This window comes from Etheostoma cragini, chromosome 5 (assembly GCF_013103735.1).
Source record: "Etheostoma cragini isolate CJK2018 chromosome 5, CSU_Ecrag_1.0, whole genome shotgun sequence".
NCBI lineage: Eukaryota > Metazoa > Chordata > Actinopteri > Perciformes > Percidae > Etheostoma > Etheostoma cragini.
The window spans coordinates 2,858,343-2,871,811 of NC_048411.1; the positions used below are offsets into that span (position 1 = coordinate 2,858,343).

General features: G+C 44.2%; 1 protein-coding gene across 7 annotated transcripts in view; it reads right to left on the reverse strand.

Moving 5' to 3' along the window:
• Positions 1–13,469, reverse strand: part of LOC117944756 (tenascin-like) — an 81,229-nt gene that overhangs the window by 15,096 nt on the left and 52,664 nt on the right. For 5 of the 7 annotated variants that reach the window (XM_034871857.1, XM_034871858.1, XM_034871856.1 and 2 more), the window contains exons 7-11: positions 11,432–11,701; positions 10,938–11,123; positions 8,980–9,069; positions 8,232–8,495; positions 1,565–1,840 (exon numbers count right to left, since the gene is read on the reverse strand). In XM_034871857.1, coding sequence (XP_034727748.1) covers positions 1,565–1,840; positions 8,232–8,495; positions 8,980–9,069; positions 10,938–11,123; positions 11,432–11,701 — 1,086 coding nt within the window. The remainder of the gene's footprint in view (positions 1–1,564; positions 1,841–8,231; positions 8,496–8,979; positions 9,070–10,937; positions 11,124–11,431; positions 11,702–13,469) is intronic. The other 2 variants (XM_034871861.1, XM_034871860.1) reach the window with 1 other exon arrangement.

A 13,469-nucleotide genomic window follows, 5' to 3' on the forward strand; every position in this document is an offset into this window, starting at 1 on the left:
CGGATAACTTAACAAGAGCAGCTTGTGGTGTTACGAATTACAACCGAGTGGAGCTTGTTCTAGGAGCCGTCCACATCTCTTTGTGGTTCCATCAATTTGTTGTATAAAACCCAAGTTTCCTCACTCCCTTTTCAGAGGACTTTATTTTCCCCACAACGTCTACTTCAAGTTGACCAACGATGGCCACCGTGCATCACATAATCAAATTAGTCAGCACTTGTATTCACTAGTTGGAATGTTTATGGATTAAGAGATGCTAATGAAAAAATGTTAAGATGGTTTCACCAGCCATTAGCATGCAGACAATGGGCCGTGTTGAGCGCATGCCATATTCTGCGTGGCCCCAGAAGCCCCTGGCACCCTAGCACCAGAGCCCAGGGGCAGTGGCAGCATAAGAATGAAGACTTAAGGGGAACTGGGGATGCATACAGAAGAGAGGCCTCACACAAAGTGACAAAAGCGCCTCAGGGTTTTTTTTGTCCTCTGTCAGTCCTCCCATCTTTCTTCCACTTGACTGATCCTCGTCAGTGAAATGTTGAAGGATATTGTCTGAATAGATGCTGACAAAAAAAACAGAAACTGCTTGTTTTTGACGTCTAGTAATAGTTTTATAGGGTGACGGTGAGAGGGTTTTGCTTTATTTGTTAAGGTGCTCAGAGGCCATTACAAGGCATCATTAGCAGATTTTGGCTTCACTGTTACAGCCCACTATTTTGGCACGTACTATAATCCACAGCATTTTTACCATGGGTAATTACTGTGATTGGTGTGCTGGGTGGGGAGCTAGAGCACCTGTTGTGCCCCAGTTTCACAGCATTCTGACCTTTTTTACACGTTTCTGCCTTTTCACATGACAGACCAGGTGCTGCCGTAGGCTGGACTCGTCCCAACAGGTAGACTGACACCTTAAAGGTGGATCAAACACTTCTCTGCAACTGGGCTCATATAGGCTCAATGGGTTTTGTGTTGGTGAGTGTTAGCCCATTTTCCTGCATCAAAGGAAGGGATACATGCATGATGGATGGCTGATTAGGCGGTGTTGTTAGGCGATTTGGATTGTGAACTTGGTTGAATGGATGTTAACCCAGTGAAGAATATCCTCCACCACCAAAGCCTGGAAGATTCTCTTTAAACAAACAGTATTTGCCCTGAAAATGGGAGCAGAGTTGGACAAAACCAGCCTCCATCCATACAAGGGCAGCATAAACACGGTTAAAGTCACAAGGATTTGTCAAATTGAGATCTCTGTGATCACAAAAACATAGCTCAGTTCATCATTTTGCTTCCAGTTACTTTGCCGGATCACGTTTTCGAGAATATTTTTGAAATGATTTAATATCTGTTATAGCCAATGAAAGTTAACTCATTAAGACATGAAGATCGGTGTGTTTCTGTAACACGTATTAGAGGTGACGTAATGTCGAAGTGAACCACACCAGAGCTGAATAGACAAACGACAAGTATCGGGTCTTTAGTAAGTCCACATAGAAAAACAGTGGTTAATGCACTGTTTGCCGAAGAAGAAGAATGAAGCAAAGGAAAGAGCGAGCCCCAGCGTTGATACCTGTGATGGTGTCTGCAAAGACCGGGTCTAAGAGGGCCCCCCTGAACACCCCGTACAGACTGGCCCTGTACCAGGTGGTGGAGGAGAGGCCAGAGATGGCCAGGCTGCGAGCATCGGCGGGCACCGTGTGGTTTTGCCACTCAGCGCCCGTCTCTGCATCGGTAACCTCGATCAGAAAGGCCTCCAATGCCCCGTCCTCAGCAGACCAGGACAGGAGGAAGCTGTCCCACGATACGTCGCTGACGGTGACATTGGTCACCACAGGCTTCTCCTCCTCTGGGTGATGACAAACACATCAACATAGAGTTACAGGACTGGGACAGACATACAGAATGAGGACAAAAGGTTAGACCAACACAGGTTCTTCACAGCCGATCCTGGACTGTTTTGGACTGAAACTTGTCTGGCTAGATTCAAACAGCAGATTTGAAAAAATCCAGAATTGGCACCATATGTTGGTCTAACCTTACAACACACAAAGACTTCCATTCTTGCTGACACAGTGTTCTAACAAATAAGGGTAGTGGATGAGCTCTCCTTGACCATATCAGCTGCAAAATAGGGTTGGACAGGGTCAGGGCTCTCATTTGTATTCCAATCAATTCATTTAGCTGTCAAGACAAAAAGGCCTTCACTTTGTCTGTAGTGGAAATAAGGGAAGGCCAGAGGGAAAACCCAGCCTCATTACAAGTGGCTGCCCATACCCATCTCCTCTGTATTACCATATAATGGGAAGACTTAAAGACAGAAAGCAGCAGGCAGACATGCTGATGCAGCTCGTGTGCATTAATGGCTGTGAATGAGCCATTAACATTTGAAGGTGCAGCGTAGCCCGACCAGTATGGCAGAAGTACGTCGTCCACTTCAGAGCTATGGGGGAGCCATGCAGAGCCCCGTGCAGCCCCCTGGAGGAGGGGGGGGGGGGGGGCACTGAGTGCGCAAGCATTCATAGAAGAGAGTGGAAAGAGATGGTGCAGGTAAACATCAAGGCTGTCATTATCCTCTCCTCACTGTGTGCCAGAGTGTAGACAATAGTAGTGTGGGGGGGGTGGGTGGGGGGAGGGGAAGAGGGGGGTCTAAGAGCTCATATGGAAAATAAAGTGCATTAACTGGGTGACTGTTTGATGAGTTCCTGGCCCTAGTGTGGGGAGGATTTGAATCAACGTTGCGTTCACGGCTGCAAACCTTTCTCGTAAAGTCGCAGTGAAAAGACTTTACGAGACTATAAACAATATATAAACATGTGATACATGCTTTATAACACAATATCATGTAGTTGTAAGCAGATATAATTGCATTTGTATTTGTCTTCTCCTGTGCACCCCCATAAGTGAAGTCTGCTGCAAAGACATGATCAACAACAACACAGGAAAGCATTATCTTCATATGAGATGGTATATTTGCTCACACATACTGTAAATTAATAAAGACTTAAAAACAACTACACCATTCTGTTTTATAAACCATGTATTTCATGTATTTTTACACCTAAATGCTAAATAGAGTCATTAGACTTAAGACAAAAAACTATTTTGCTGAAAGGATTTTAAGAAGTTCTAAGATATACATTGGGGAAAGTAAAGGAAAGGCCTTTATTTGACAGGTCAGCAGAAGACATGAAAGGGTAGAGAGGGGGGGGGCACATGCAGCAAAGGGCCGCAGGTTGGAGTCTAACCCGGGTCCCCTGCATTGAGAAGTAACCCTCTATATGTGGGCGCCCAAGGGAAACATTCTTGTTCAAAATAGCTGGTTGAAATCAATTTTAGCTAGCTAAAAGCAAGGTAGCTTTCCAATGCCTATATCAAGGCAGTATATCCTTTAACCCAGTTAACCCAGACTACACAACCACTTCAGCAGAGGCATGTAGCCATGTTGATATGTTCTGGTTTTATTGGCCCGAGACCTTTGCCCCAGTATAATGGAGGTGAATGGAATTCCATTTGTGGTGCTGACGTTTCAAAATGACTTGGGGAAAAAAGGTCAACAGCAACCTTTCTTACCAGAAACATGCTGTCACACATGTTCCGACAAACTTTCTCTTCAGTAGAACTATTCTCAGACTATATACTCACTCGGGAGAGGGGAGGAGGAAATAGGGCAGAGAGGACAATACATACACATACACACCTGGACTCATATAAATATCTGGACATTTTAACACTTATTGTCTTCTGTGCTGTATTCTTGCTAAAACTGATAATGGAAGGATTAATAAGTCTAGGTCTAGTTTCACTAAAAACAGAGAGCTGGCAGTTCTATCATCCGGGGTAAAGGGCTATCTTCTGTTTCTGGAAAGAGACGCTGCCGTTTGCATTTTTCATTGCTGTGAGCACCACAAACATAATGTGATCCTTCTCCATTTGATTGAGTCGAAGGCAGTAACGTCAGAGGCGGCCGTGGCTTGACACCACCAAGGCTCATTTCAGAGTTTTGAGTAAACCAACCCTTTAAGCCTAGCTTCACATGCAGATGAAGATGTGTGTCGTGACTATATCAAATGTTCTCCTGAGATATCACATTCTCATGCTGATATCTGCCATTTGATGCACACTCATTCATATTATATTCAAACACTACACGTGGGTTTGTCTTCTCTAACCCAGGCGAAGTCGGTGCCTCACAGATCACGTCACGGCATGCAGGACAATGATCTGGGTTTCACATGCTCTATCTCTGTTTTTCTCCGCAGAGAATCAGCTGTCAATGGACTATCATCTTATAAAGTAAGATATCCCATCGGCCGACACTGGGGATCGAACACGTCAAAACACATTGAAGGCTTTCTGCACAGCTGATAGCAGTTTAAAGGAGAATTTGGGTCCATTCCAACATGCAGCTCTTTTGTTTGTACATTTGGAGGTCTGTCAGTAGACAGAAAAACTAAACCAATCGGTGCTGTCTACACCGTGTTATCCACCTGCAAGCATCCGCACCCAACAGGCTCAAACAGGGCAAGTTTTAAACATGTTTTTAGGTTCTAAAAATGTTCAAAATGTCATTAAAAGTGCCTCCCCATGTGAAGTGATTCCTTCTGAGTGAACACAATGGATCTGACTGCTGTAGATGTGACAGAAATGCATGAAAGTTGTGCTAAATCAGCAGAGACAGCAGGTAGAGAGCTTAGGGACCATCTACAAACTACAACACAGAAAGGAGATGAAACTAAAATATGTAGACTATCAATTTGATGAATAAATAAGGTAGTGTCTCCAAACTTACCTAAATTGTAACTTGTCCCCTGCTAGTTTTAATACAGCAATTACTTTAAAAAAAATAATCATATGCTTATTTTTGAAAACATGTTTGTATCTCTTTTCAGTGTTATAATTTGTAGACGGTCTCTAAGCACTCCTTGCAATATCAGCACAGGAACTAAACCTTCATGCATTTCTGTCACATCTATATCAGTCAGAGGAATCATTGTACATGGGGAGGAACTTTTAATGACATTTTGAACATGTTAAGAGACTAAAAACATGTTTAAAACTTACCCTTTTCAAGCTTGTTGGGTGTTAACTCTAGCAGGAGGATCACACGCTGTAGACAGCACCGATTGGTTTCGTTTTTCTCTCTACTGACAGACCCCCACATTTACAGACAACAGAGCTACATGTTGGAATCAACCGGAATTCTCCTTTTAAGGACAAAAGCAATCAAGCATGTTTCCGCAATTTCTTCATTGGCACAAACATGGGAACTGGATGTTAGGACTACTACTGAAGCCCAAGGGTGCTCCGATCATACATCATGTCATATAATTATCACATGTTAATTTGAATTATCTTAACAACAATGTATAATTTTAATACTAACAGAAGATGATGTATTGTAAATTATCAACTGTTTACTTTTATTGACGGGAAACATTCAACATTCTACTTCCTGTTAGAAACACATCTTAAACAGCTTAGAGCTTAAGAAATAAGCCGTATTGCGAAATAAATTACAAAAAAACTGTCATTGTTAATTTACACACAGTTAAAGTGTACTGCAACGTAAAGTGCAGAGCAAAAAAATAAATAAATCACATATCTTGGGATGTCAAGATAAAAAGGCATGAGGTGTAAAGTATTTTAGCCTTGTCCTTCTGCTGTAACAGACTGAAAATAGAAGCCATGACACAACAGTCACACATAGAGAATATATCAGTAATTGACATTTTTTCAGTAGTAGTAACAATTTTTCTCATGAGTAGTGCGTCATCTGATCGGCCTTTATGGAACTATTATTATTAACTATTTAAAGCCTTTATCGGCCGATAACAATCTGTGACCAACCAATCGGAGCACCCTTACTGAAGCCGTTGTCATGCCCACCTCTGCTGTTCCTCAAGCACAACTCTTCAGTCAGCTGATTACAGTAAATTACGATAATTCAGATTTTTGGGTCTTTATTTCCGAATTAGAATTAAATCGGCTTTCTTTTTTTATTCTGTATCTAACAGTTTAGAAGCCCATTTTGGCTTGGTATTGATTCTCAGCAGGTCACTTAACAGCCTTTCTTTCTGTGATTGGCAGGCACAACCCAAACCCCTCCCCTCTTCTTCCCTCCATCCTGTAAAGCGAGTGCGATCCGTGTTTGTGCTTCGTGTCTGGAGATGATAAAGGCTGCAGATTGGCCGGGCTGTGGATTAGAGGGCTGCTGATTTTGGAGACAATGTTTTAACAGGAGTCCCAGCATGTGGCCTTTTATCTGACAGAGCCGCAGTTCATCGTGGTCAAATAGCACAAACCAGAGGGGAGCGGGGCTCACGCCAATAATTATCACATGAATGAACATTGTGCAGGCTGCACATATGTCCACACACACACACACACACACACGCACACACACACACACACACACACACACACAGGTCTGTATTCTGTTCTTCTTGGCAGCAAGCAATCCAAAAAATGCAACAAAAGAGAATTATTCTGAAGCTTAGCAAGTTTTCCCTCATGCGACATCAATTTCTGCCTGTTGGCGTGCATTTAATGGGCACTTGTGGCATAACTGGAAGATTTACTTGTGAAATGTTTGGCTTGGAGGCAGCCTGACCGCACCACGAGAAATATGCCGCGATCCCCTCATTTGTCTTTTCTTATTTTGATTTTTGTTAAAAAGGATCCCACATGCTATAACTGTGGGGGGGACTTACATTGAGACGCTAACAATGAATTCAATTCATTGCCTCAGTTTGGCTATAGTAGTGAAAGACAAAAATGCAATGCACCTATGGTTATTCTCTAAGCTCATGGAAACAGAGGAGCCTCTGTCTGTCGGTGGATACTGAATACCTCAGCCGAGCTACTTCTCCAGTCAAAGCCTCTGCTTGGTTTTCAGAGGTCAGCTCAGCATAAGGATACTAAAAAGCTCCCTTTCTTCCTTGTGGAGTTTGGCCATGCAGATCATTTAGTTTTTATCTGCCCAGATTTTGAGATATTTTGACATGGCTGTCAGGATTGCAAAGAGTGGTAGGGCTTGGCTAAGATAAGCGGCTCCAGGGTACAGGAATGATGTTGTCTGAGTGCAGGCTCTGAACATGTCTTGGAGGAAGGAAAGACCAGTTCCTTTCACTGCTTTTAAGACGGACAGAGGCAGAATTCCATACTAGCTCAAACATCCCGTAGGTTGGATTTTTGATGGCTGTATAAAGTTACATTAGCCAACAGATCCAAAAGACAGAAAACAGCATGAATTAATATGCGGTTTCTGAACAGCTGACAAACATTAAGTCCAATGTACATTCTTCTGCTAGCTCTGTGCTGGTCAACCAGAAGGCTCTTTAGCTGTTGTCTGACTGTGTGCTGTTTGGTGCTGAACAGGTAGAGAACGTTGGGTTTATCATCGGCCATCGCTGAAGAAACTGGCCGCTGTGGCTTGACTGAAATCCAACAATAAAGGTGTGGGTCGTAGAACTGAAACAATTTAGCTGACAGGTATTAAAATAGAGCTGAGGGGAACTGATCAATCTCGATGGGTTTGTCACTCTGAATGACCCTGTCCATAATATACATAGTCATGTGTCCCATATAGTAAAGACATATGTGCAGCAGCTGCCTTGAGTTTTTGGAAACAACCAAGATGAAGGCGCTAACAGGTCAGGATTGAGCAAACTGGGCAGAACAATCAGCTGCACTTTGCTTTTCTGGACCAGAAAGACGTGTTGTACCTCTGACAGGGTTTGTCTCCGCAGCTGTCCTCTGTAACACTTGTCCACCCGCTTTGTGCTGAGTTCTTTCCCCCTAATGTGCTGTGATTGGCTGGTACTACTGTGCTGTGATTGGCGGACCTGGTCACTGGTTGCTCACATTACATCACATGGTGATAAACCATTGAGAATGCTGCCTGGAAATAGAAAATAAAGGAAGAGGTTCCAGACCTCTGGGCTAACTGTAACTGGTTTAACGCTACAGGACAGCGTTTTGAAATGATCTGATGTGTTTTTTAAGTTTGGATTAATCAGCTCTTTAAAATTGTGCCCAAAAGTAGCTACTGTTAGAAATGGTGTCTGTGTAATGATGTAGAGAAAAGTATCTGAAATGTCAGCGTATTCACGTTGTAATAACTGCCAAGATCAACCTGCGGACATCTGGGTCATAAAAACCTCCCCCGTCTCCCACTGTGTCCTCCCACACATGTCAGACACTGTAAGATCACCCACTAGCGCTGAGTCAGTGCTGACCTGTTGGTGCTGAGATGGTGCTGGGTGCACTAGTCCTGCGGCCCCTCTCGGCGATGATGCTGATGGTGTAAAGCATGCCAGGTGTAAGGCCCCTAAGAGTGTGGGACTCTGAGCTGCCTGGGATGACCTCCTCAGCTCGGTGCCCATCAGCAGACACGTAAACTAGTCTGAAGGAGTCCAATTTGGCCAGCGGGCGTGTCCACTCCAGCATCATGGTCGTCTCCGTCACTTCTACAACACGCAGGTTTTTGGGAGCATCCAGGGCTGGTCATGGATGCAGAGGACAGGTTGTCAAGGACGGGTTATTATTTGATACTATAGAGCAATGGGTCTAGGACCAAACTTGACATTTTGTTCAGATGAGTCTTATGAAGTACACTGATGTAATAATTTGATGTGTGACTGGATTTTTAGGCACAATATGCACTGTTGAAGTTAAAAAGATGCAAATTTGCCCAAGGTGGTGCAAACTAACATAAAGATGCATCCGCCCCAGTTTAGAATTATTCAGCTTGAGCAAAAAGTGACTTTTATGGCATTCATGAATTAATTCATAAAATGATAAACAGAAACACAGACAGCTAATGTGTGCCCAGCTACAGTACACAATCAACACAAACAGTGGAGAGAATGACTGTCTGAACAAATATGAGCACACAAGAAACTGAAGGAAAAGGAAATAATAATTAGCATTAGCATATACTATTGACAAGTGAAAAATGCAGAAACAGAAGTGAAAGCATGTTACCAGTGACTGCGTTGGTGGTTGTCGGCAGACTCTCCCGCTCATCTGTCACTGCGGTAACACCCATCCCGTACTCGGTGCTCGGTCTCAGGCCTGCACAACAGGGCAAAGTCAAAGCACTGGGATCCACAAATTAAAAGCAATGTCATGTTTTGTTTGTACAGATCCACTGAGGTGTCACCAAACGAACGATTGGGGAGGATCTGTAGTCAAGTGGCCAGCTGTTTTGGCTAATGGCTCCAGTGACTATGGCAAGTACAAAACGCTCTTGGTTGAACAATAGATTGCAGCCTAATTGCATTTCACAGTAAGCCTGTGCTCACATCGGTCTTGTATTTGCATTGATGGATCTATAGGGCCCTTGTCGCGGAGCAGAAACACTACTTGCTATGATACAGCGGGCTCTGGAGCCCCTTTGGTCCCTACAATTAAGCCCCATCTCGGCCTGATCGCCTCTTATTCCTTTTATTAACTCCCACAGAGGTCATCGCACACACAGTCTTGCAGCATGAAATTACACCTAATGGCCAGGAAACTCATTACCAATAAAATCACGAGCGTGAAGGCAATTACAGATAATAACTGTGTGAAAGAAGTGAGAGGCTGAGGTGTGTGTGGACCGGAGTGGGACGTCAGCTGAATGGACAGAGTGCTTTATTTCCACGGGATGGGCCTCCCAAGGACAAAGAATTGGGCCAGACAAAGACACTATTAGCCCCTTTTTGGAAGCTTTTTTGTTTCTCATGGTGTCTAAGCCTGCCATGCTGCAGCACACAGTGCAGAAACAAACACATCCGCCTCAAAGCATGGCTTTCTACTGTCAGCGGTGCAGACAGATGAAAACGCGCCCACTTCTCTTGTTTGAGCAAGTGAAACAAGCGGCAGTGTTAGTCCATTTACAATCTGAATGCCAACCTCCCCCCGGGTCCTTTTCTAATAAAGTGAGCCTTTTGTATACGGGCAAACATGTCACCACACAAAACAACGCAGACCCATTTTGAAATGAGCAGGCTAAAAATAACATTGATCAATAAACACTTGTTCAGGAGAATAAAGGTTTCACACTGTAGCATTTCTTTCCCACCGAGGCTTGTCGGCCGGGTCATTTAAAGGCAAAGGGGTATGAGAAGCATGAATATGCTGCCACAGGGCAGGACTTTTTACTGCAGCTGCTATCAGAAATATCATAAACCAATCATACTCCTCCAACCCCTGAACTGTGAAACATGTCTGCCCACTGCCACTCCTTCTGTGTGGCTCATGCTAACGAAATGGGATGAGATCATAACAAATGTTGTCTGAATAGAGGTTCAGTTCTTTAGTCTGAATTATAGACATTAGTCACGACCTGGCAACCCAGCAGTTGTTCAGAGGGCCTCTGAGTTCACTGTTCTGCCCAAAGACACTTCAACTGAAAAACCGAGCCTATTTGAAGACTAAAGTAGAAGAATGGAAAGACTGTGGGATCCTGATACTAAAGCTAATGATATGTCTATATGATAAGTCAAATATCCAGAGTTGTAGGCAAACTATATGTCTGTAAGTCAGGCTAATACATGTAACGTTGGACATATTTGAGCTTATAAATCTTATCTTCTGGGTTCGTTACATGGATGTCAAGGGAGAGCGGAGAGTTGTTTCCCCTCTGATGGGGCGGGTACTTAATCATACTCTGTCTCTATTCAGTATACACTCGTAAGCCACTTTATTAGGCACACCTGTACAATCTGATGTGCAACACCATAGAGCTCTCTTCAATGACATGTTAACCGAGCTGTTGAAGGAGCTGTTGTACAATCTATTCTACTACTACCCTGTTTTCATACACGAGGGGACAGAATACTAGAAACACCTCCCAACATAACAGAGTGCAGTACAACACCATCACTAACTATAATCTCAGTGCTAAACTTGTTTTTGTGCGTGGGTTTGTGTGTGTCTGCCCGTCTGGGCTCCAGTACCGGTGATCTTGGCCCGGGTGGTGTCCTTGGGTCCCGGGGGGAAGAGCAGCTCTCCGTGCTCCCCCCCTGACAGAGGTCCGTACTTGATGCGGTAGTTGTCCACCGGAGCCTGGCTGTTCTTCCACTCCAGGGTGATGCTCTCATCCGTCAGCTCCACTGTCTGCAGGTCTCTGGGGGCGTCCAGATCTTCAACACAGAAGAAACACAGAAAGGGACTTTAGAATTATGTAACCCCCCCCCAAAAAACGACAACAGTATTTCCTATTGTTGCCCCCACCTTTAACAGTTCTCTTTAGAAGCCAACACATTGGAGGGTTGTCCTCATCATGCTATACTTGGGAGGACATTTTGCCCTGAAGGCATACACCCCAGCAGGATATCCTCCCTCGTAAACATTTAGCCATTAGTGTGTGTGGTCCAACCCCCCCCCCAGTTAACAGCTGAAGGTAGCAGGTTCAGGAATCCATCTTACATCAGCGTTATTTCAGTCTCACCTGTGAGGAAAGACTCATAGATGGGAACGCTGGTCCGTTCTCCCCTCCGAGCCAACAGCGACACCTCGTACTGGGTGTCGGGGGTAAGGCCCCCCAGGTGGTACTGTGTGTCAGTGGAGGACAGCTCCACCACCTTGCGTTCAGCGGGGTTGGAAATGGGCCCGTAGGAGACGCTGACCCCGTCCACCTCCGCCACGGGTTGGAACCAGGTCACCAGGGCTGTGGTGTCTGTCACGTCACGCACATCCACCTGGCCGGGGGCATCAATCACTGGGGGGGGTACACAGATGATGAAATATTGTTAAAATTGAATCTTTGGCATAGATAATGTATGTACATAATAAATACAAATTAACACTCAGCCCACATTGACATGAACCTCTTTGTAGTATTACATTAAAAGTTAAAAAGAAAGGGAATAAATGTATACCAAGTATCTTGATCACCATTAAGTCCCTTAAGCTTAAATACACACAGGATGGTATAAGACTGGGTTTAGACAGTGCACGTCAGCAATGACGAGCAGATAAAAAAAACATTTTGCTACAGATCTCATACCATTCATATGAGTCATACACTATGTTGTACAATGTTGAAGCTACATTGAAGTTACACCGACTTAAGAGAAGCCGACTTAATGGCAGTATGTGGCTGCAGGGTCCCCGAGTCTCTGAATGCTCTCCTTGTGTAATGTCCCAAATAATATGTCTTTAAAGTAATAAGCAGTCTGCAAACACAACGTGCGGTGAGATTTAGCAGAAGCGTGTAAAGTCAATACAAAGACAAGACGTTAATTAACTCTGATCCCTGGAAATAGATGCAAAGACGTGTGTCTGCTTGTGTCTCAGTTTAATTTCATCCAGATAGAATGTGTGTTTGAGCAAAATACATTGTTCATCATGTTTTATTGTGGTGCCGTGGCCTTGCTGTAGCCATTGATTAGTTGAAGCCTGGCCATACACCATGAAGCCACTTCAGGAAACACATGGATGGTTGGTGTGGGGAGGACTCATATGTGCATGGATACAGTCATTTCAGCAATGCTGGTGCTGAAATGAGACGGCCCTCTTGCATTTATGAGGTTATTCAGCCTATTTACCGATCCAATCCCTGCACCATGAAGGGCACCTTTTCAGCGGCGCTGAAATTGATTTGTCTCATGTAAGCAACTTTAGGAAAGTCAACCTTCTGCGCAGGGCTGATAAAGTGGAGAATCTGCATTTGAGCTTAACACAGATTTGTCTTCTGTGGACGCGGCGTGTGTGTATTTCGGGTGTCATGATACCATTCTCCTGGGAGGCCGCCATCACTCTGAGACTGACTGCTGGACTGACTGGTGCCTCCCACACATGGTGGGTTGGGTGGGAGGGTCAGGTGGAGGGGGAGGGGGAGGGGGAGGGGAGACCGGAGTGACTCGCTTCACACAATTAGCCCCTCAGCATGCAAATCCCACAGTACACACCCGCAAGCTGGTGTAATAGGAGACATTAAGAGAGCCTGAGTGACACGGAGAACTCTGAACCTCATAATCCAAGTAGTGCTGACACGTGCACACACACACATGTGTGCACACACACACGCACACATGTGTGCGCACACACGTGTGTGTGTGCACGTGCATGCATTAACAGTGTCAGAAACACTCATCCCCTTTGACTTTTTCTTGCATTGCGATGTTTGTCCAAAATCCATTAATGTCAATGCGGAAAAAAATTTCAAATCCCTTTTCACAAACACACAATGGCATACACTTTACACTTCGTGCTGCCACCACGACAAAAAATTAGCATTTTTTTCAGAATCTCTCATATTTAATAATTTCCTTTCCACGTTATAAAAGATGATCACGTTCTTACACCTGTTTTCTTTCTAATACAAAATTATATGGGTTTTTACACATTTCTTGTTCCATCTCACTTCATCTTGTTATCAGATAACTTTGGACAATAGGTGTTAAAAAGTAAAACAGACAAGAGACACCTCCATGGAGACATGCCGCCAACGGTTTGACATTTTGGGAAATACACTTTTCCCCTAT